Here is a 25685-nt window from a genome sequence, read left to right on the forward strand (position 1 = left end):
TGCGAGCGAGGGCAGGCGCCGGACTACTAGTCCCAGGAGCGCCTGACCCTCAGCATCTTCATCAGCTGACCCGCTCTCCCTGCTGGCTCCTCCCCCGCCTCAGCGCAGCTAAAACCAGCGTGTCAGTTCCCTTGTTGGATTGCTCACCTGTTGCTTTTTCAAAAAGTAGAAGGAGTTCTGGACTGCGAGCACGTTGGAGCAGCTCTTCCTTTTGCCTTCATACTCCACTCCTCGCGGAACCCGCTCCGCGGGTCCCGCATCGCCTTTGGACACCTTGGACTGCGCTGTCAAGAAGTGCGCTGTGTTGTACAGCAGAAAGCCTGATACGAACAATACTGATTGAGCTTCTGGGGCGTGGTGAGTGCAGGGCTGCGAGCGAGGGCAGGCGCCGGACTACTAATCCCAGGAGCGCCTGACCCTCAGCATCTTCATCAGCTGACCCGCTCTCCCTGCTGGCTCCTCCCCCGCCTCAGCGCAGCTTTAAATCTCCCTCTTGGTACCGCAACGCGGGAGCGTGCGGGAGCGCGCCGGGAGAAGCCCGGGACAAGGGCGGGACCGTCTGAGGCCGTCAGAGGCCGAAGTAGGCTGGGCTGGGCCCCCTCCCTTTGATCTCTGGTATTATTAAGTTTGACATTTCTTTACAGGCTTGTATTGTACCTTAGGGCTTTGGAATTTTCCATCTATTTCATCTTGTGTAAACTATTCTCATGACGGCTAAAAAACTGCGTTCTGGTCGCGTTCTAGTAGGGAGATCTGGGTCTAAAACGAAATCTAACCCTTTACGCAATAAAATTACGTCCTCAATGCAATTGAAAGGCCAGTGTCAGCTTTTCAATTTATGGGATAAAGGGAAAGACAAGTCGATTGAGCTGCAGCCTCCAAGTGAAGTTCCAGAAGATAATGTTTCGGAGCCTGCTAATATGGTTATCAACGTTTCCTCTAGCCTGATCTTGGTTCCTAGTCAATCTCTGTTTATACCTGCTAGCCCCGAAATAGTAGGGGGTTCGCCTTTGACATCAAACAACTCGCAATTGAAACTGAATTCACTTCTTGAGTCTTCGGGTTGTAAGGTTCTGAAACCCGACAGTACTGTCCCCCCTCAAGCGTCTCTCATGGAAGTTCCCAAAGTTATAGTGAACACTAGCCCTTTGTCAGTTCTGCCAGTTAATCCGCCCGTCCTAGAAAGTGATTTTACATTACCAGACATCGATCTAACAGCTCACAAAGATCGGATGAGATCCCTACAGGGGAAATCTAGGGGTATCCCAAATTCAAATGAAGTTATAACCAATTCAAGTGCGGGTCCTCTAAGTAGTACACCTTCTAATAAATTGGATTTTTCCCTTGCTCAATTAAACTTTACCTCTTGTTCTGGCCCTCTTTTGAATAATCTAGCTGAGGGTTCTCCAAGTATTAATGGGAGGTTAATTTCCAATTCATTATCCTCTTTGGAATCTATACTATCTTCGATTTTGAGCCTACTTGAAAAATTTGTTGGAGGTTCTGAGTGTATGTTTGACACGGTAACTCAAATTTTAAAAGTTCTTTTGCAAAATAAGAATGGACCAGTGTCTGATTGCCCTCCAACGCCTGTTACTCTGATGGAGATCCCCAAAAAGAGTTCTCCGAGTGTTCAAGTAGCACTGGATTCAGCTCAAACTCCTTTCCTCTCGGAAGGCCAAAAAGCAATGAATCCAGTAGCCCCGCCAGCTGACCTTAAGATTTTCAAGGCGGTTTCGGCCGGTGCTAATTGCATAGCTTCCATTAGTGATAAGATAGAGGTAGTATCTACGTCCCCAGTCAACCATATTGTTGAAACCCCCTCTCTCTTCCCTATATTTTCCTTACAGTCAAAAAAAGAGGAGGAGATTTCTTCAGCAAATTCTGGAATGGTAGAAAAATCGACTCCCCAAAAAAACAAAAAGATCAGAATAAAGAAAAGAAAACCCATTCGAAGATTCTCTAAAAAAAGACAGAGAAAACTTCTATTTGATAAAAGTTTGGAACCAATTCTAGAAGATCCCCCTCAGGGTGAGCAGACTTCTGCCTCTCAGGAAGATATGATTGCTTCCCCTAAAGTGGAACTCACGTCTACAGGATTAGGTCCCATAAGTTCCACTAACCCTTTCCTCCCCAAGGTTACTTCTCCTTCTGTTAATCCTTTCCTCTCCTATCTCAAACCTTCAGCAAGGTCTTTCCAAGATGCACCCAAGGTCACCCCTTCCTCTGTTAATCCTTCCCTCTCCTCTCTCAATCCCTCAGCAAGGCCTTTCCAAGAGGGACCCTCAATTGTAGTTATTCCTCCTAAAGAAAAAATAAATGTAGATACTTTGTTTCTTGATTTTTCTCCCTTATTTGAAACTGATTTAATTTTAAATAGATCTGCCTTACTTATTTGTTTCAAAGAGATTGAAAGTTTAAAATTAATTCAAACGTCTGATTTGGGCGTAGTATTCCTTCTTAACTCTTTGGTAGGGAGATCAACAAGGGTGAAATTTCAATCTAAAGTGGTGTCAAATTTGATTCTACAGTGGGCGGAGGAATTACAAATTAGAGGGATAGATGTTATACCTTACTTTGGGGAAAAACGAAATCAAAGTGCTCTTTCCAATTTGTCATCTCCCTCCAATACGGGTTTGATGTGGTCTGATTGGTCTAGTTCTAGATCGGAGGACTTAAAAATATGTGTGTCCAGGAATGAAAGGCAAGTTTCATATAAAAATCCTCCTCCCCTTAAACAAACCGTGAAGGATGATCAGTCTAAATGGAGTTGGTTACCTGGAGTTTTAGCGAGTAAATCTGCTTCCTGCCCCAAACCGCACTCAAATTTTTAACAGAGAGCTGAAGCTCATCTCGTGGAATACTGCAGGTTTTAAAGATCATAAGGAGAAACTGTGCTTCTTGCGTTCCCTAAAGGCGGATATAATCTGTTTACAAGAAACATGGGTGGAAGGTAGATTAGCTCTAGAAAAAGATTACTTTGTTTTGGAAAATAGCGCAACCTCCTCCAGAAGAGGCCACGCAAAGGGAGGAATAGCATGCTTGTTAACAAATAGAATAAAATGGAATTACTCACATTATCTCGATCCAGGGAAATTGTTCCAGGCAATAACCTTAAAAGATGTATTCGAGGATTGCCCTAATAGATCGCTGGTTGTGATAAACATCTATATTCCCCCAAATTGTTGCTTTAATGATGGTCTGAAAACACTGTTCTCTTTTCTAACTAAAACGATGGATGCTACCCAGTCTCCTCATGTATTAATGTTTGGGGATTTGAACTGCAATATATCCAATTGTGGGCTGGATTTGTTTAGAAACAACCCTAGGGAAGAGTCTCTGAATATACCATCGGCCCAGTTCCCTGCTAAAGTTAAAACTAACAAAAGAGGTAAACTTGTCCTAGAAGGCTTACATAAAGTTGATTGTTTAATAGTAAATGGGAGGCTCCCTTCCGACACCCCGGCAGCTTTTACGCATAAATCAAATAAGGGAAAATCTATTATTGACTATGTTATGGTAGATTATGCTTTATTTTCCCAGTTGAAAGATATGAAAGTCATTGAGTCTAACCTTAGTGACCATAATGCGTTGATGCTTACAGTCTCCGTCAGTCTCCCGAAAGTGGATTCTTGGAGTATGGATACAGATCTGGTGAATTTTGACTCCAACTCAGGGAAATGTTTCTGGAATTTTCGTTCCCTTGAAAGTTTGGTGTCCCTCTTGAATTTAACTGTCGAGAGTTTACCTCTCTGGGAAGGGAGAGAGCTGTTGGGATTTGCAACTTCCATAGCGAAAAAGAAACCCTGTGTGAAAAAATCTTTAGCAGTCCCTCATCCCCTGCGGGCTATAAATATAGAAATAAATAAAGTAATAAGGGGGCAATATTTATCATTCACCCAAGAAGCCAAGCATAAGTTGTCACTTTTAAAAAGAAGGAGAGTTAGGCTTAAGGCCCGTTTAAAACGCAATAAGGAAGACTCTCTTTGGATACAACTGAGGGAAGCTTCTTATAACGGCCAAGCCAAGACTTTCTGGTCTTTAATTGGCAAGGGTTGTGGTACCAGAGCCAGTCCCACTCCTATTGCCATTGAGGAACAGATTTGGGTCCAATATATCGAGAATTTGTACAGTAACAATAATTCACAATTATACAATGTGGAATCTAATTATGTCTCCCGTGTATTTGATTGTCCATCGGAAAAGGAAATTGAATTTGCTATTATGAACATGCGTTCCTCTGGTGCGATGGGTCCAGATAAAGTCCCCATCTCTGTATTAAAACAACAGAGTGAACTTTGGAGCAAAATTCTCTTTCCAGTGTTTAAATTTTGCTTCTCTAGCGGAACCGTCCCCCCCTCCTGGAAAGGAAGTATCATTGTTCCTTTATATAAAAAAGGGGCAAGAGATCTTCCCCAAAATTATCGTCAAATCGCTTTGCTTGATGCGATTGGTAAGGTTTTCGCAAAATGTATTCTTACTTTAATGAACCAATGGGTAACTGAGTTTAAAATCCTACCTATTGAACAAACAGGTTTTAGACAAAATCACGGAACTCTAGATAACTTGACGGCATTACAAGTTATCACAGAAAAATATGTGAAAGTCCGTGGTGGGCAGGTATATGGCGCTTTTATTGACTTCTCCACCGCATTTGATAAAGTGGATAGAATATTGCTGTGGAGAAAGTTATTTGATTTAGGTATGCCCCCCTTTCTTATTAAGTTAATTCGCGCACTTTACTCAGATACCTGGTGCAGAGTTCTGCTGGGAGGTGAATGCGGTTTATCTAAAATAATTCCTACTTCTAATGGGTTAAAGCAAGGTTGCCTTTTGGCTCCTTTGCTGTTTTCCCTTTATACAGTTGATTTACCTCTTGCTCTCTCAGCTTGCGCTGGTATTGCCCCGTCTTTGGGTGGAGTTCCAATTGCATGCCTTATGTATGCAGATGATATCTTGATTTTGGATCTTACCCCAAAGGGCTTGAATAATCGCTTGCAAGCGCTTTCTGAATACGCTGAAAACCATTACCTATTGATAAACACGGCAAAAAGTAAAGTGATGTGTTTCTCTGGTAGGAAGAAACCTAAATTCCCTAACTTTCCTTGGGTTGTGGGGGGTCAAAAATTGGAAATTGTGAAATCCTACACCTTCCTTGGCAAAATTGTCACAAATAATCTAAGTGACAAAGCACATATAGACAATAACTCCCGGAAGGCTATTTCACAGGGAAAGAGCTTAGTATCCTTGTATAAAGCCACAGGTAGAAGGCATTTTTCTATTCTTCTAGATGTATTCAGAGCGAAAGTTCCTGCCTCCCTGTTATACGGAATAGAGTTAATTGATCTAAAAAAGTGGAGTTTTTTAAACTCCGAAGGAAAAATTTTGCGTAGTTTATTATCTGTTAGTACAGCAAATTCGACTGCTTCCCTGAGACAGGAACTTGGTATACGCAGTAGCTGGGTTCAAGGTTTGGCCAGTAACATACGTTGGGTAGTAGGCATAGCAAAAAGTGAGTCTAACACCTTAAGACATCTTATAAAAAATGAATTGCTGGGAAACTTTAATGACTATTCCTTGATTGTAAAAAAATTTCAGATTTGCCGTGGCACAATTGAAACTGGATAAAGAGACTTTATTTTCTTTATCCTCTTTTCAATTAAAAACCGTCTTGAAGTCTGCCACATGGGAATTGGGGTTTAGTCAGGACAGAGATTTCCGGCTGTTGAAAAAAGGCTGTACTCCTGTTATTGAGTCCTGTATTTTGCGGAAAGCTCAACCTTATATGTACTGGAACATCTCTCATGGCGTTAGACGCTTAGTGTACTTAATAAGACAAGATCTGCTTCCGTTGAAAGTTCTTTATGCCAGATGGTATGGCCATTCGGCACTCTGTGATCTTTGTCAGATGTATGACCAGGACTTAGATCATGTCATTTTTGTTTGTCCTACCCTGATGCCTTTCAGGCGTAGATGGTTAAGACCAATTTGCCTACAACTCAACATTCTATCAGCCTCTTCATTTCAGGCGGCCTTGATTAACCCACCTAATGAAATGTTTTGTTTTAAACTGTACAGTTTCTTTAAATGTTTTTTGGACCTGTATTAAGATGTTAATTTTTATTTGTTCTTAGTGTTTAAATGACATTTTACGTGCTTCTTGCTTTTGTATGTATATTTTGGCTTTTATGTGGACCTCATAAAGAGTTCCTTTATCATAATAAAATAAACTTGAAACTTGAAACTTGACTAATATGCTTCTGGAATAAGATTCCCACAGCTCACACCAGCTCTACAGCCAGATCCCAAGGTCCTCCAACAGAACAGGTTGCCTTCTGGTAAGGTCGCCAAATCCCTGGGAGACGAGCAATTAAGCAGACATCAGCCCTGGTTACAGAGCAGCTCTTCAACTATTCTGTGGAGCACTCCCCTTCCTTGTTCAAGAACAACTTGGGAATAGAACAAAATGTGGTGCTTTGGATCCCACTTTTTATACACAATTGCCAGGCAAGGATGTGGCTACAATGTCTCCAGCTTCAGAATCGGTTTGGGTTGGTTCTCTGTGAAGTACCCTTCCAGGCTGCTCTTTAGCCCCAGACATTGAGTAAAGTGATGCTTCTCACAGCAGGTAGCACTTGGGATGGTTCCACGGCTGTAATCAGCCTCATGAAGCAGTAATCAGAAAATCACAGAGCTACCCTAGAAAATTGCTTAACTTGAACAGAAACTGTCTACCCGTCTCTCCCCCCACAGCTTTAACAAGGCAGTGCTAGAAACGACCTAATCTGCAACCCCTTGTAAAAAAAAAAGTCTTCATGGAATTTCTAAGTGTCTTGATATCCAACCTCCAGCCACAAACATGCAGCCAATACACTTCTATTGTCTGGGCAAGCTATCCTCAAACTACATAAGGTGCCATGCAATCCCCGAATTGGATCTTACTGGCTTCAGTAGTCAGACTCAAATGCACCCAGAGCCCTACTAACACCCATGTTACAGACTCATAAACACACTTGACATGCATAAAGGATGTCAGTGCAAGGTTCGGAGTTTCCCATAACAACTGAACCTTACACAAGGAATTTCAGTAGGCCAGATTCTCTCACTGGCACAGATAAAAACATTTGCTCACACTAAAGATTCACAAAAACATGGTACACTCCCACCACCGCTTTACGTTTATAATCAGTAAATGCAAATAGCCCACTGTTACCTCGGAGGGCATGTGGTGTGTTCCTCCAGGTAACAGTCCATTATCATAGAGGTGTTTCCTTACCTTTCACCACCTTTGGATTTTACTTTACCACATATAGAGATGAGTAAGCTAATCAGCAGGAATAGGGTTGCATCTACAAAATAGACACCTGAGCTATTCAACAACAAGCTGAGCAAAGGCACAGAAACTGCAAAATATCTTTCTTATTCACGTGATGTTACTCTCATTACTTCTTTCCAACCCCCAGGAGACTATGTTCAACTCTCTGAATCTATGCAGGCATTACAAAGAATAGGAGAATCTATTTTAGCGTTGATGGAGAAGGTAACCACTAATTCCGATCACAATCTTGATATCCATATGGCAGTTTTAACTTTTTAAATATGTAAATGGCTCATCCTCAACTATTGTGCTTTCTGGAGGATAATCACCTGCTTGATAGAGACCAATTTGGGTTTCGCACAGGCCATGGGACTGAGACGGCTCTTGTCACCATGCTGGATAATCTGCACATGCGAGCCGACAACTGGAATGCCACTGTCTTAGGGCTTCTCGATATGTCGTCCGCATTCGACACGGTGAGCCATCCCATCTTAGTGGAGAGACTTAAGAAGTTAGGAGTGAAAGGACGGGCACTGCAATGGCTTCAGTCCTATCTGAAACAAACAAAAGAAAGTGCCGGACAGTCTGAATAAATACAAACAAATGCAAACCTAGTATAATTAATTGCTAGGCTGACAAACCATTTGTGATTAATCACTTATGTTTTATGAAAAAGTTTTTTGAAACATTTTTTGGCATCAAGGGATACACACCACACTTACAGAAGTTCACAAGTGCATTGAAACCAAAAACAATACATTAAATTACAATATACACATATAACAATTGTGATTACAAAAAACAACTGTGCTATGCCTCAAATAATTACGTTTTGCTGAGGCACCAATCCTGGATGAAAAATGAACAAGTGGACAAAAAATTGAGACACTAGCCTACTTGTTTCCACCACCACTAGATACGTATTACTTTTGACATATGGTGCAACAGAATAGGAACACACAAAACTAAGCAGAAGTGTAGAATTTGTGCAAATTATATTCCTATTGTGCCCTGGTGTTTGCAGTATCTGGGTGGAGCAGGACGCCGACGCGTTTCGAACCCGTTGAATAAGTTAAGGGTTCTCCTCAGGACAAGGATTGGGGGGTCGTTGTTGCTGTGAATTTAAAAAAATTGGTATCAATAGGATGCTGACTACCACCTCACTAGAACTGAAACACTGTACATAAACATGCGAGTACCTTGTACTTGAAATGTCAGGATACTCCCTGTGGGTAAGATAATATAAACCCTAGTTAGTCACTATGACATATAAGACATGTGGGCCTCCAAATGATCAAGGAAAGGTAGGCACGTACCTTGATGTATACAACACTAAAAAGTGTATTGGGTGCCGATGCGCATAAAATCAATGGTTATGAAGATTGTGCCTGGGAAAATAAACAACACTGCGTGTCAACAACCAAACCCCTAGCGCCCTGTTTTGATTTTGCACATGTAGCTTATCACTACCACAAAGGTGGAATTGGCTCCTACCTTGTTTAGCAGAAGTTCGTGACTGTGCACGAACTCGAGCGGCAGCCGCCGCTGCAGTTCGGTAACTGTGGGATCAAAGGGAAGCGGAGATCAGAGGAAGACCGGGAAAGCGTTCACTGGCTCTTTTTAAGAAAAAACCATGTTAAAGTGGGACTTACATTTTAGACGATTCAATCGGTCTGCACGTCGGACACACAAGCGGCAAGAGACTGGCAACGCGAGTGAGTTGGGGGCGTGTCCCAGTCTTTTTAACGCGTGATGCGTTAGCATTGGTCTGATGGGACATGTAGTCCGCTATAACCCGAGCGCCCACAAAGGCAATTACGAAGCTCTGAGGGAAGTAATTCGGAAAGGGGGCAGCTGAAGAGGTATATGTGAAAGAGAGTATAACCTCACGATGTCATATACTTATGGCAATCTGGTCCTTGTATGATCATATTAGGGGAGGAGGGGGTCACGGGTACATCAGTACGTTTAAAAGTGAGGGTATTTATAGACACATGAGCGGCAAGCAGCGAAAGCAGACAATAACTACAGGCAGGCTATCTAGAGATTACTCAGTTCATTAAGATCATTTAGTCCCACCATGGCGGTGTTAAACCTCAAGATGAGGTAGGCCTCTTTCTGAGCAAGGCGGACATCTGGGTCCCCTCCGGCTCCCGGAGTGTTCTTGATGTTTGCCAAGATTGTCCACTTCAGATCATTAGATGAGTGTTCCTTTCGCAGAAAGTGGGATACCAGGGGCGCCGTCAAGACTTTATTGTTTATCCTAGATCTATGCTGGATGATGCGTTGGCGCACCTCCTGGGTTGTTTTGCCAATGTAGACCTTTCCACAGGGGCAAGTTATAGCATATACTGCGTACTTGGTCTTGCAGTTCCAATTCTTTTTTTGTGACACCTCTTGTGGACGAGATCGTCCACAAGAGGTGTCACAAAAAAAGAATCACAAGGTACCCTCTTCAATATAGGCCCAGTCATGGGTCACCGCAAATGTGGGACATGCTCAGTGTGTAACCTGACGACAGAAGGAACCCTCTTCACGGATGGTCAAAAATTCTGGCGCCATAATAACTTTACGAACTGCAAGACCAAGTACGCAGTATATGCTATAACTTGCCCCTGTGGAAAGGTCTACATTGGCAAAACAACCCAGGAGGTGCGCCAACGCATCATCCAGCATAGATCTAGGATAAACAATAAAGTCTTGACGGCGCCCCTGGTATCCCACTTTCTGCGAAAGGAACACTCATCTAATGATCTGAAGTGGACAATCTTGGCAAACATCAAGAACACTCCGGGAGCCGGAGGGGACCCAGATGTCCGCCTTGCTCAGAAAGAGGCCTACCTCATCTTGAGGTTTAACACCGCCATGGTGGGACTAAATGATCTTAATGAACTGAGTAATCTCTAGATAGCCTGCCTGTAGTTATTGTCTGCTTTCGCTGCTTGCCGCTCATGTGTCTATAAATACCCTCACTTTTAAACGTACTGATGTACCCGTGACCCCCTCCTCCCCTAATATGATCATACAAGGACCAGATTGCCATAAGTATATGACATCGTGAGGTTATACTCTCTTTCACATATACCTCTTCAGCTGCCCCCTTTCCGAATTACTTCCCTCAGAGCTTCGTAATTGCCTTTGCGGGCGCTCGGGTTATAGCGGACTACATGTCCCATCAGACCAATGCTAACGCATCACGCGTTAAAAAGACTGGGACACGCCCCCAACTCACTCGCGTTGCCAGTCTCTTGCCGCTTGTGTGTCCGACGTGCAGACCGATTGAATCGTCTAAAATGTAAGTCCCACTTTAACATGGTTTTTTCTTAAAAAGAGCCAGTGAACGCTTTCCCGGTCTTCCTCTGATCTCCGCTTCCCTTTGATCCCACAGTTACCGAACTGCAGCGGCGGCTGCCGCTCGAGTTCGTGCACAGTCACGAACTTCTGCTAAACAAGGTAGGAGCCAATTCCACCTTTGTGGTAGTGATAAGCTACATGTGCAAAATCAAAACAGGGCGCTAGGGGTTTGGTTGTTGACACGCAGTGTTGTTTATTTTCCCAGGCACAATCTTCATAACCATTGATTTTATGCGCATCGGCACCCAATACACTTTTTAGTGTTGTATACATCAAGGTACGTGCCTACCTTTCCTTGATCATTTGGAGGCCCACATGTCTTATATGTCATAGTGACTAACTAGGGTTTATATTATCTTACCCACAGGGAGTATCCTGACATTTCAAGTACAAGGTACTCGCATGTTTATGTACAGTGTTTCAGTTCTAGTGAGGTGGTAGTCAGCATCCTATTGATACCAATTTTTTTAAATTCACAGCAACAACGACCCCCCAATCCTTGTCCTGAGGAGAACCCTTAACTTATTCAACGGGTTCGAAACGCGTCGGCGTCCTGCTCCACCCAGATACTGCAAACACCAGGGCACAATAGGAATATAATTTGCACAAATTCTACACTTCTGCTTAGTTTTGTGTGTTCCTATTCTGTTGCACCATATGTCAAAAGTAATACGTATCTAGTGGTGGTGGAAACAAGTAGGCTAGTGTCTCAATTTTTTGTCCACTTGTTCATTTTTCATCCAGGATTGGTGCCTCAGCAAAACGTAATTATTTGAGGCATAGCACAGTTGTTTTTTGTAATCACAATTGTTATATGTGTATATTGTAATTTAATGTATTGTTTTTGGTTTCAATGCACTTGTGAACTTCTGTAAGTGTGGTGTGTATCCCTTGATGCCAAAAAATTTTTCAAAAAACTTTTTCATAAAACATAAGTGATTAATCACAAATGGTTTGTCAGCCTAGCAATTAATTATACTAGGTTTGCATTTGTTTGTATTTATTCAGACTGTCCGGCACTTTCTTTTGTTTGTTTCATAAGGGTGGTCCAAGCCGGTCAGAGACAGGACCCAGCCTTTCCCTCTTTTCTTCAGTCCTATCTAGCAGGAAGACAGCAGGTAGTACCTTAGCCCCATTTTCCTCTAGTAAATCCCCGGTAGTCTATGGGGTGCCACAGGGCTCTGTAATTAGTCCTATTCTTTTTAATGTTTATCTGCAGCCCCAGCTCCCCATTATTAAGTCCTTTGGATTTAGCCTAGTCAATTATGCAGTCGATACACAATTGGCATTTTCCCTAGAAGGTGAACATGCAATATCTCGGGACGTGTCCCAGCAATGTATGCGTCAAGACGGCTGACTGGCTCAGAAGAAATTCCCTACAATTTAACAGCGGGATTACTGAGGTGGTGTACTGCTCCTCTGTCAGGATGACTAAACCCCTACCATTTGAGTTTAAACTTACTCCTGAGGAGGAACCACTAGTGCTGGTTAGTAAGGTACGTATTCTGGGGGTTCTGATTGACGATAACCTTCAGATGGAGACACAGGCAAACAAGACCGCCAGCGTATGCTTCTCCTTAATGCGCATGTTACGTAAAATACTTCCACTACTACCAAAAGAGTCACGCTCATTGGTGCTAAGAAGCACAGTGATAAACAGGCTGGACTACTGACATTCTCTGTATTTGGGGGCACCACAATATATCATCCAGGGATTGCAGAGAGTCCAGTCTGCAGCAGCAAAACTGGCGCTTAATAGGCAGCGGTGCTCATCTACCACCTTGGCCCTGAGAGATCTACACTGGCTGCCTATCAAGGAACGGATCCACTTTGAGTCTCTCTGCCTCTAGCGCCAGTCTATTGACGGTTCCCAGGTTCAAACGCTCCAAGTCGGAAGGGAGGGCATTCAATGTGGCTGGTGCCTGCCTATAGAACGAATTACCCCTGAACATCAGACAAACTGATTCTCTAATAGAGTTTCGTAGGAGTCTAAAAACCTGGCTCTTTCCTAGGGTTTAACCTCCTGTCTCCCTGTCTTTCTGCTCTGACCTATTCCATTCGGGTCAATTCTTCCTAGTCCGAAGCGCCAGGATACCCATAGGGTGACAGTATACGCTATATAAGCATTATAATCAATCAACAAATAATGCAATAAAGCAGATGAAGAAAATGCTACACTAATTAATAGATCTGAATTGGAATGTTTAGAAAAAAAGTGTGAGTCAAACTGGCAAAATTAAATCAAATAATGAAAGGGAAAAGGGGACAGTATACGCTCTACAGAAATAATTTTTAGGAACATCAGAAGATCAGGAGCAACCCCGAAATTAGAGCAACTATCAAATTTTACAATATTTAATAAATGCAAAAGCTCTGTTGATAAGGAAAATCTGGCTTTTGTTCCATCTGTTCCCAAAGTTATAACTACAACCGAGCTAAGAGCAGATAATATAATAAAGACAAGGAAAAAAGCAGACCGCAGGATAACCTGAAAAATAAGATTCGATTATAAGACTAAAACAAAGGATGTACCAGCAAACCACGCCATTAATTTGGAAAGGAACCCTCAATAGTACACCTCTGCACCTGAGGCACATGGAGTATCAGGCAATTAGCCTTAGTAACTCCAAAGTGTTGCACACTATGTTAAATTTACATGCTTGTGAATTCAGTGTTGATCTAAAGAACACTCAAGGTTTGCTTAAGTCCGGAGCACCCATAGTAATACGTTCTAAATATAGTTTACTCCATGCAGAAGTGAACTCTGTTAAGTCTCCTTTTCCACTACTGAGTTGGAGATTACAGATCTTTTTTGAGTGGTAAAAATGCACTCAATACAAAAAGAATCTCATGGCTACTACGCAATAACCCAAAACTGCACTGGCTTTCTTCGCCTGAATTAAAGCTGGTATCTTTTCCAAGACAATACAACTTGTTTATATTGTGAGTTGAATTCAGGTAAATTTGTTCCTCTCTATAATCTTGGAGGACTGTGATATTCTTTGCAAAAAAGAGTTTAATGTACGTAGCTTAAGCTTTTCATCTTCCCCCCCCAATGCGAGTCCCAATCCAGGGTCTAGACTGAGGTCTCATTCTTTTGCCTCAAGCACTCCAGCCAAAGATTTGGCAAACGCTAAAGATTCCACTGACTCAAGGATCATACATGTCGATCAAGAGGGTAGATGAGTTGAAATAATAACAACATTCACCAGAGCATAAAAATAGTAAATGTTCCTGGTGCTGGCTTGCCGGGAAGCTAAATGAAAATAAAACAAACTATGCTTTTAAACTCCCTTTTTAGCAATAATTTGGTGATCATCTCCTGGAATCTAGAAGGGCAGTGAGATGATAAACTTAATATCTTAGTAAATTTAAAGCTGTCAACGATCTGCCTTTAAGAGACTTGGGCGCAGAAGGCAAAGAAAGGACATGCAAAAGGTGGCCTTGCCATTTTACTTTTTGTGGCTTTTCTGTGGGACTTTGAAGTTATACCCTTTTCTAGGCATATTACCCATGGTCAAATGTTCTTGTTTACTATTTACTTTCCTCCTGGTATGTAATATAATTTGCTTCTATTGGAGATCTTTGATCAAATTGAATCGTTCTAGGAGTCTAAACAAAATTATCAGTTAATAATGATGGGCGATTTTAATGCTAAGGTATCAAATGCTGTATTTCACGCCCAAAAAAAATAATCTTGAAGAAGCATAGACTATTCCTGCTAAATCACTTCTAGCTCAACAACTGTCAGACCAATGCTAGTACAGCTTTTTAATGTTGCTTTGGCAAAAGGCCTAATCCCTACGTGGTTTACATCAATTATAGTCCCGATTTTCAAGAAAGGGGATAGGCAGAACTGCACATGCTACAGGCCAAATTAGTTATTGGACTCCTCCATAAAAATTCTTGGGAGAGTGGTTTTAGTTAAGTTACAAAGCTGGGCAGAAGAAAATGGGGTACTAAGTGATTTCCAATATGGGTTCCAAAGGGGTTTAGCGACTATAGAGCAAGGACTAAATTTGTTTATTTTGCAACAGGAGTATATAAGGGTTAAAAAACAATGTCTATACCTCACTTTTGTTGACTTATCGTCGGCTTTTGATTGCGTGTCACATAACAAATTGTGGGCAATTATGACCGAATTGGGGGTAGATAATGCTATTATATGCTTCCTGAGAGACTTATATTCTGGGGCCACTGCAACTGTCCGGTATGGGAAAGAGGGAGAATGCAGCAGACACTTTGGGATTGGTCGTGGCGTACGCCAAGGGTGCGTTTTAGCGCCTTTTTTATTTTTGTTGTACATAAATGGTTTGGAGCATCGCCTCGTACAGGAGGGCAGGGACATGCCTATGGTGGGTGGGAGGCCTGTCCCTGCCCTACTGTACGCGGACGATGCAGTCCTGATGGCACGCACCCCAATGGCACTTCAAACTCTGGTTACATCTTTTAATAGTTTCATGCTTAGCTTGGACTTGAAAATGAATTGCTCTAAAACACTGTCTATGTACTGTGGGACAAGAACAAGCAGGCACTTGAAGCCTATTTTTATAAATTCCAATCCCTTAGAGAAGACTCCTACTTTCCCATACCTGGGCATTTTGTTTCATGAAAGTGGCTCATGGACTACTGCAATTAATGCTAGAACCTTGTTATTTTCCAAAACCATCATGGCCTAACAGTGTTTTATAAAAAAGCTAGGAAAAAGACCCATAAAGGAAATTTTAACCATCTATAATGCCACATGCATAGCAGTAGCTATTTATGGCTCAGGATTGTGGGGTTACTCCAATGTTAGTACAATTCAAACTATGGAAAATAAGTTCTTACGCCACATCCTGTCCGTCCCTGAAAGTACTGCGACCTTCATTTGCCATGCTGAATTGGGTCTGGTGTTTGTCACCGACGCAATTAAGATCCAGCCGATTCTTCTTTGGCACAGGGTTTGGACAAATGATGACTGTGTGGTTAACCGGGCCATTTTAAAGGACGTTCTAGTATTGGACAATATTAACGATTTTAAATGAATATGTTATGTCAGAAATTTTTTCGAAGAACTAAGCTGTGCCCAATATTTCGAGGATCCATTGTCGATGGTAAATATCTCAAGAAGAGGACTGAAAAATCTGTGTATTGCTCACCTCAGGGAAAAAAGACAAATGGAGGAGGTGAAAAAAAAGACTGTTTTTGCCCATCAGGCAATTATAAGTGGAGAGAAACTACAGCCATACCTATCTTTATACATGTCCAACCATGATCGTTTCCTTTTAACCCGGTTTAGATTTAACATCGTTTTTAGGTTATTATCTTTTCTTGTGATGAATTGTTGGTCGAAAGATTTATGTCCCTGCCCATGTGATGATGTGTCCCCACAATCCGATATTCATATTTTATTCTTTTGTAAATTTTACACTTTTTATCGCAGAAAACTTATTATCCCCATTCTTAAAGACTTAAATGTATATAGATGTCGCTTAGCGTTTTTAGAGTTTCAAAAAATGGAAACTGTTTTTATGGTAGCATCACTCGCTGAATTTTTTAAATTAGTTTTTAAATGTCGTAAATCCCTTTAAAGAATTAATTTTAATGTTGTATCTATGTCTTTGTTTTCTCATATGTTTCTCTGTTGAGATCTTAAATAATGATCACCTGACCCATTGTAAACTGTACTTTTTTTCATGCTACTTTTATGGTTATTCTCTGTTTTTAACCGAATAAAGTATTTTGAACTGAACAACTGTCAGACAAGCGAAGTAAGATGCCTCTAAACTGCCTGTTGGTTATAAATGGGGTGTTCTTAAATGGAAGAGTTAACAAGTACATCCCTACATTATTTACAAGAAGAGGTAGTTTTGAAACTTCAATCGTTGATTATGCTATTTCTAGTTACCATTTGTTAAGTATATTTTCACAAGTTCACGTTCGATATGTCCATGACAGTGACCATGCGATGATTCATTCAATAAACTTAAAGTGTCACCAGAACTTGTTCTGGTCACTAAGCACAGCTAAAGGTACTGTAGTGATTGAACCGACAAGGCCGGATCGTTTGGATTACTTCTTCCATTAGTAAGATGAATAAAATACTGTTCACCGCGAGGGACTTTGCTTTGCCAGGAAAGAGAATCTTGTCCAAGAATTGGAAGACGAATTGTTAACAGTTGAGAAGAGATCGTCAAAGTAAAAAAGACAAAGACACCATTCTCTCATGTAAAAAAAATTAAGTAATATGGTTGCAACACATTGAACCCACAGTCATTAGAAGTCGTGGAATACAAGCCCTTCGGAAATAAGTGCATTTCAATTTCAACATTAAAAGAGCGGATCAAAACTTGTGAGATCTCCACTTGGCTGCACTGGAGAAAAATCATAAATCCTTTGGTCTCTTATAGCAACATTTTTTATTTAAGAAGAAAGCTCCTCCTGCAATTACCACCCCTCCCTCACATTAGCAAGATAACTTTCTCAAACTTTATGCCATAAATCCCCCTTTAGAGAAGCATAAGATAACCCACATGTATTTTTCTTTACATGTGCAAAATCCAGACGTTCAGAGTGTAACACCCTTCTAGCAATGCAAATTGAGCTACTCATAAAAAATGCTAGACCCTCTGCAGCAGTGTGTCCTGTTAGAATTCCAATAAACGCTCTGAAGGAGAATCCTGTAGCTTGGAACACATTTTTAGCTACTCTGTTTACTTATTGTTATAACAGCCAAATTCCACTCTCCTGGTCTGATAGCAGATTTGCTCCCCTTAATATAAAAGGGTTCTAGTTCCTTACCGAGTAACTACTGTCAAATTACTTTACTTGATGCTGTGGGGAAGATCTTTGCAACAATTACCTTAGGTCGCCTAGTGGAGTGGGCATATTCGACTTTGAGAATTCCCTAAGTTTAGTCGGGGTTCTGACCCAAGTGCTCAGTAACCAAAAATATTGCATTTGTCGAAACCCTGATAGATACAAATGTGGTGCTCAGATCTCAAATATTATACTCCAATTTTGTTGACTGTTCGACTGTTTGATAGGATGGATAGAACTTCCCTTTGGAGGACATTGTTAAGCTTGGGATTCCATTCTATTGAGACTGATCATTGCATTGTACTGGTCAATCGAAGGTAAAATCCTAATCGGTGGACTAGGGGTTTATCTCTAACTATTCCCAGAGAGAATGGCTTAAAACAGGGCTGTATTTTAGCTCCCTTTTTGCTTTCTATTTATCTTTATGATTTGCCTGATTGATTCAATTATGTTTAGACCTTCCCTCCTAAAACCGATTCACAAAATGTATATGTTTAAATGTAAGCAGACAACATGATTTTTGATGTTACCCCAATTGGTCTTCAGCGAAATTTTAATGCTTTATTTTCATATGGAGAGGAAAATTACTTGAAAATAAATATCTCGAAGATAAGTGATTCCTTTTAGATGAAAGGAGCAGTATTGTCCCTATAACTATAATCTGGGTGGCTGCCCACTGGAAATAGTAAAAATGTACATCTGTTTAGGAAGCGTGCTTACACAGACACTAGATAGTAAATTGAATCTGCTGCACATAGGGAATAAGGCATTAGCTCATATCAGCGCACTTAAAAAGGTCTATCAATTGGGAAAGCGACACTACAAACAAATATATATATATATATATATATATATATATATATATATATATATATACCACGTGACTCCTCCTCGAATTTCTCGGCGTCTCAGACCCAGCACAGCCTCGCACGCCAGCAAACAAAGGGAGACGGACCACAACGAATCAGCATCGGTAAGTTTATTGATGCACAGAGAGCATATATATAGAGAGAGAAAGAGAGAGAGAAGGAGAGAGAGAGAGAGAGAGAAAGAGAAAGAGAGAGCGGGAGAGAGAGAGAAAGATAGAGCGAGCGAGAGCGAGAGGTGTAAAAATTATTTCAGCTCTGCATGCATTAGAACATATTTCCCTATATACATTTTTTTTACAAACTTATATGAGGGAAGATTCTCGTAAATTTCGTTCTCTTAGTCAAGATACTCCCATGCTAGTTAGAAGACTGAAATTTCCTCTCACTAGTACCTATTTCTTGTCTTTTGCTAATGTGCTTAGATGGGCTTACAACCTATTACACGCTTCCGAAGGCATGTTGAGAGAACTGATGAAAGGACAAAAATGTATTGACGGCGCAAAAGATTATACTTTTAATGCTAACCTCAGGGTTGCCTTATCTGAAATGAAATGTACTCTTGTTCATTTAAAGAAGAGGACGTCTGTACAACACATTACGTTGCTCAACACAACGTAATGCAGCCCCCAGAATAAGTTAAGTGAGTGACGTTGTTCAACCTTAAAAACATACAAACCTTACTCAGATACAGTTTTATTTAAGCATACTCCAAAATATTCATCCTTTTTGGATTACAATATCAGATGAACAATACATATGTTAAGATTGGGTATATTACCGTTGAATGATTATAAAAGGCACTGGGCTGATACAGCTAATTTGACAGGAATGTGTGATCTGTGATGGTGCGGTCCAAGATCTTAGAGGCATAATTTTTTTATAGTCAAATGCGACCATCATTGATGGTAGAAAGCATTTTTTAATATCATTGTATTAAATGCAAAAGAACTCAAATTGATTAACTGATTGGTGTGGTAAAAGCTCATCAAAATGAGTTACTCTGTTTAATTATTTTTTACATTTCTTGAGTCTTTCTAACAAATTGTTTTAGTTGTTGATGAAATGTATACAATGTTAGGTATTGCTATCTCAGTTGAGATTGAAACCAATATAAGTTTGAACTTGATGATGATGATGAAGATGATGGGGAGTATCATATTAGGTCCCCGAACCCAACAGGAGTGACACAGGGATACATTTCCATGAAAAAAATGGGGTGGGGCCAGCCCGTCCTGGCATTTGGCTGCACACCACTCCCGCACAGCTCCAATAGTCTTTCTACCCTTTTTTGGGTGGGTGGGGCAAACTGTGAGATGAACCCCCAATTTGCCTATAAAGGGAGGGAGTTGGAGAGCAGAAAAGGAATAAATTTTTATCAAAAAGAAAGAAAAGGAATGGTGTATGTGCTGCTCAGTCCTAGCTCTGGTGGGCTTCTGATCCCCATGGGCCAGGCAGATAAGTGGTAAACACCCCTTTCTGCCCACCCACAGCATCTGAAAGCCCACAAGACTGGCAGGGGAAAACAGTGGGAAATGAAATGGGGTGGGGTACGGACCATCTTGCCATTGGCCCCTACCCTTTACACAGAAATAAATAACGTGAATTCAGGGCTCAAAAAATCCACTCGCCTGCTCAGTATGGCGAGCCATATCCTATCAGTTTTCATCAAGGAAGTAATTTTACCATATTGTAACACGAGTCAAAACTGGACTCCTCCAACACAGGATGGAAGCTAATGTCAGGATCAAAACAGTATCCACACAAAACATTCAAGTGAGGGGAAGACTTCATTCGGAGTGATGAATTGACTCTGAAACCTTTGTGGATTCTGCAAAGTTTGTGAATGGATACCACATATTAAATAGTGGATGTTGATTCCAGTAACATTGGAAATTTTGGTGATATAACCCACCCCTCACTTGAAGGATTTGTGTGACTTCTTTTTTGATCCTGGTGGCAGGTTCCATCCAGTGTTGGAGGAGTTCAACTCATTGAGACCACACTTTGATCTTTCTACATAGGCATTACAATTGATTAACAGCATATATGTTCTCACTCAAAGAAATTGCGATCCCCTACAGATCTCATTATAGTCTTTACCATTATATACCCAGGTTCTGAGGGACAAAGGGCAACCCCATTATTTTTGATGGACGACTATCAAAGTATGCGTTAAAAAATACCTTTTGCCAGATTTATGTTACAGAAAACTCAGGCACTTCCAGTAAATGGCCAAAGTCCAACTAACCTGCCTTCCGACACTTCCCCAGATAGAAACATTGCCTCCCTTGTATGGGTGGACCTAACGTGTCATAGGAATGGACCAGAACTGTAACCAAGTTTTGACCTTAATTACGTCACATTGACTTAATACAGTCTAGGTTTTGACCAGTTACTGTTGAGGACCACAGGCAGACCCAAATTACCCACTATTCCTTGCTGAGAAGTCTCACGGGTGGCACGGAAGTAACCCAGAGGGTGTGGATGGTGGGGGGGGGAGAGAAACGGATGAAAGAGCAAACCTGCAGCAGGTGGGGGCGAAGCACAGGTGCAAGCAACAGGAAAGAGAGGAAGCCACAGCCATTGGGGGAAGCAACAAGGAGAGTAAGGGTGTAAGGAAGAGAAGCAACAAACATGGAGGGTGCGGGGAGAAGCACACGGATGACAAAGAGCAATATGGAGTGCAGTACACAAGGGATTCAACTGGAAGACACCTGCACATCCATACAGTGCTTAACCCAATAGAGAAATTAGTGCTTGAAAAGCAAGCAGTGGAAGCATAGACGCCAGCCAATCAAAAGAGATGGTAAAGAGGAAATGCCCCAATGAGGGACAAACACACTGTTCGCAAGCCGGGAGATGAATAAGCATCAGGCAAATGAGAGTTAGAGGAAAGCCAACCAACAGTAAGCAAACAACACATCGCGCATGTGCTCTCTGGTAGATATGGCCTAAAATGCAGAAGTTTGTTTTTTAGCAATTTTTTCACTCATTAGATTTTATCATATGAATTGATGTATGGTCAGTACTCAAAAATATAAGCAGGATCCCAATAGATGGCTCCGGGTACTGCGTGTTCGTGGACAACAAATACACTTTGTCTATTCCTTCAACTAGATGAGTCAGCTGAATGTGAGGGTATAATATGTTTACAAAATAGACATTAGGGCAAAAAAAAAAAATCGACAAAAATGTCACATTTGTTTTTCTCTACTTATTTTCATTGATTTCTTTTTTACTTCAACAACTAGTTTCTTTGGGGAACCTTGAGAAGTGTATACAAATGACCTTTTTTTTTTACTTCAACAATTAGTTTATTTAGGGAACCTTGAGAAATGTATACAAATGATCTCTTTCTGAATTAAGTATTTTGTCTACTTTTCTGTAATAAATAGCTTACTGGGTTCACCCTTGGGTTTCATGCCTATTTCCACCACAAACTGCAAGTATGTATAAACCACAAAAAATTGAAAAACAAATTACTAAGATTTAGAAAATTGTGAAAACCATGGTAAAAAATGACAATTCTGCCTGTTCCTCGGCAAAGGGGCCTGATGTGTCAAAGGGTTTTTTATCCATTTCTAGTCTATGGGAAAATGTGGTAAGGATATACTGGACAAGGTTATAATGATCCAGCCAATTCCCTAATCAGTGACAGAACTAAACACTAACAAAAGCTCAGGTATAATTGTAATACTCCCAGATTCTCTGCAGTGTATAGACTAATTAGAGCAGTGCTGAAACCAAGCTTTTAAACCCTGCACTTTTTATCTAAGCATACAAAACTGGTACAAACAAAAGGAAAAAGAAACCAAATTTTAGTGACATCTCTAAAAATAAAATGCAAGCAGATTAATCTTGAAGCTGTCTTTCTTGCTGCTGTCATGAATAACCAAGTCATGTTGTACTGGTCTCTTCAGCAAGTAATAAAAAAAATTACACATTTGTTCTTACTTTCTTTTCCTTAAATTACATTTTAGTTTGTGGGCATGCAGGTGTTTACGAGTGCTCATATGTTTACACTAATAAGGGCTATTTCTCTTTTGGTGGAATTTTATTGGCTATTATAGGTTTAAACTAAAACAGCAAATCGCCGTTATAGATGGTTTTTTTTACTGAAAAAGAAGGTGCAGGGGACTGTGCACTACACTGCAGAGTAAATCCAGATGTATTGACAGATGCACTTGTAATAATCAAGTGCAAATGTACATGGGATTTTGAACTGAACCTCTAGGTAGCTTTTAACAGACAAATTAACAAGTGGATGTTCTGTTTTAACTAATGGGGCATTCCCAGTCCAAACCTTCCAAATTACTGTTTAAGAAAACTGCAATCATACAGGCTGTACAGTAAATTTCAAAACTACGTACTAGTTAGAGGTTTACACCCAAACCTTTACCTTGTAATAAAATGACTCCTCGCATTGCTTGCATTGGTACATCCTCGTTTTGCAGTGATTGATCATGTGGCTTTCTAAGTCTTTGCTGTCTTCAGCTTTGTGTTCACAGATTGGACACTGGTACGGCTGCCTTTGACGGTGGACTCGTAGGTGTTGCTTTATATATCCTTTGTTGCCACTGCTATAATGGCATAAACGACAGCGGTAAGGTCTGTCTGCATTGGGCAAATACTCCACTAAGTCAGTTCCAGACAAGTTGGCCTCACTTGATGGTTGGCATTGTGCATTATCCTGCAGTTCTTTCAAAATATCCTCATCGCTTGCATTTTGGTCTGTTCGCTCTCTTAGTTTTTCAATTACAGTGAGCAGGGACATGCTGATTCCCATTTTAACTGGCACATCTGAAAAATCAGGTTTGTGTCTTTGGATATCAACAATTTCAGGATTAATCCAATTTAATTTATTAACCTCGTCAGAATAGTTTTTAACCAATGGACCTATTTTTGGGAGAGCAGAACAATTTGCATCAGCAGGTCTCTGCCCTGTATCAGGTGCTTTAGAAGCAACTTCTGTGATGCCCCTGTAACTGGATCTGGTAAGCTCTGCAGCTCGGATCGGCATAGTTACCAGGGCTTCTGCAGCTAAAGAATGAAGCCTTAGCGACTCAGAATTTGTCCGCCGACGTGCTGGAGGGATGTTCTCATTGGCTGCTTTGCCCTCACTCAAATCGTTCTCCTGCTTCTCTGAATTGCACCATCCAATAAATATTTCTTCAAGCCCTGCTGCATTTTTTTCTGCATGGTAAACATATTCTTTAGAGGCGAGCTCAGATTCCTCTGAAATTAGTTTCTTTTCTACCTCAATGTCACTACTTCTTATAAAGGGTTTCTGCAAAACAGTTTCTTCAGCATTGGGCAAACGTTCGACTATTACATTCACATGGCCTATTGTATTTTCACTACAGCTAATGATTTTCTGAGCTGAAGAAAGCAGGCTATCAGTGATCAAAGCATCCTGCTCTGTATCAGACATGGTCTCTTCCTCCAATACAATTTCTGCTGTTACAGTGGGGGCATCTGGGTGGCTCAATACTTCGGTCCCTTGAACGAGTGATTCGTTTGGCATCAACTGGTGTGAAAAATGCTCAGACATTTGAAGCTGCAAAGGACGTTGATTGGGGGCACACACTTTGTTTTCCAATGATAAAACAACCGCTTCACTCCCTTGTGGCGTTTGTGCTACAGTTGAATCAGGCAAGCTTGCAGGCTCATTCTCGTCCTCAAATATTGGATAAGAGCAGTCAACTTCCCCGGCATGTTTCCACGCATGAGTCTTTAACATTCTCTGTTGACCACAGGTGTAGCTACAAATTAAGCATCGGTACATTCCATACTGTTCGTAGGTGTACCATTTTTTAATACCCATTCCCACCACAGATGTGGATGTAGGCGAATGTGACTCATTGCAATCCCAATTTGTCCGATTCGTAATACAACGGTCGCCTCCTCCACCGACTCCTTGAAATGCTGCATTTGAAAGATGCAGGCCTTGTTGTGGTTTGACTTTTGATAGCACAGGGTGTTTGTTACTTTCATAGTGGTTTCTGATGTGAGCCTCAAGTTCCTCCTGTAGTTTAGATGTATAATGGCACTCTGAACACATTAATATTACTTCGTTATTCTCACCGTGCTGCTTAATGTGCTCGCTTAACAACTCAAAAGAAGCACATATCAATTTACAGAGACTACATTGGTAGCATACTGGCTTTTTGCTGCTTTGAGGAATTGTTTCACTTATATATTGTGCAGGGGCGTCCTTCTTAACCTTTTTTAGTGGGGGGAGAGAAGGCACCTCAGTATTCTTGGCAGGGAAGTCGCAGATTACGGTTTCAGGTGACAACGAACTGTCTGAGTGAGAACGTTTCCCAATTAGCACACATCGCTTTGACTTCTCGTTCTCTACTAATTTGCTGAGTTTTTGAATAACGTAATTTAATGGATCTGTTCTTTTGTAAGGGGTTGCATCTTCGATGCTGTCAAGGGTTGGCTCAATGATGGTTTCAGCAATCCCTACAGCATCTTGCTCCTCAATTTTTGGCATCAAGACTGCAACATTGTGTCCCTCTTCCATAATATCTGAAACAGAAGAAAATGATTATGCTCAATAGGGAAAGATTACAAACAGTGCCCCAAATGCAGGTTATTTGGAAACATACTTCAAAGCATAATATGAATATATGCAACTTTGAAACAAATTTGGTTTGGCCTTTTGGCATCATGTTTGTGCTAGAGTCTCTCATTTGTCAAAGGTGGCAAGAAAATACATAGAAGCACACTTAATCAGAGATCTAGTCTGTAACTGTTCATGTCGGACAGCAAAAATGAACAAGCATTTACATCGCAATAGGCCTCGCATTTGCAAGAGTTTAAGAGATTGGCATTGTAAATAACAATGCCATTTTATTTATCGCTTTTAAAAAACAACACAAATAAAAAGCATTGTCGTTTACAATGCCAATAGCTCAAACTCCTGCAAATGCAAGACCTATTGTATTGCAAATGCTTGTCTCTCCTTTGCTCTGGAATAAAGTCTGTTGAGGAAAAATAAGAGACGACCCTCAAAATTGGGTGCTGCTGGACCTCGCCAACCGGGTCAGATGATGCACTGGTTCAAAGCGAGCTGATTTTCATCCATTACAAGGTCTTACAGAGGAGCATGTGTAACGCGCTGGCAGGGCAGTGCCTCGTGTGTGTATGTGCGCATGTGTGAGGGAAGGTTACACTGCCGCTGCCTGTGTTGTAGCTGGTGTGTATTGTGTGGGTGGGCACTGGCTATCCAGAACCTGTAGGTTGCGAATGAAATTGTGTGTATGTGCGCATGTGTGAGGGAAGGTTACACTGCCGCTGCCTGTGTTGTAGCTGGTGTGTATTGTGTGGGTGGGCAC

At 41.2% G+C, this 25685-nt stretch overlaps 1 protein-coding gene across 2 annotated transcripts in view; it reads right to left on the bottom strand.

The window, feature by feature from the left end:
- The window catches only part of ZNF507 (zinc finger protein 507), a 170606-nt gene that overhangs the window by 83608 nt on the left and 61313 nt on the right, over nucleotides 1-25685 (bottom strand). For both annotated transcript variants that reach the window (XM_086945463.1, XM_086945462.1), the window contains exon 2: nucleotides 22742-24876. In XM_086945463.1, the coding sequence (XP_086801589.1) occupies nucleotides 22742-24871 (2130 nt within the window). In that variant the 5' untranslated portion in view covers nucleotides 24872-24876. The remainder of the gene's footprint in view (nucleotides 1-22741; nucleotides 24877-25685) is intronic.

Source organism: Lissotriton vulgaris, chromosome 12, assembly GCF_964263255.1.
Source record: "Lissotriton vulgaris chromosome 12, aLisVul1.2, whole genome shotgun sequence".
Lineage (NCBI taxonomy): Eukaryota > Metazoa > Chordata > Amphibia > Caudata > Salamandridae > Lissotriton > Lissotriton vulgaris.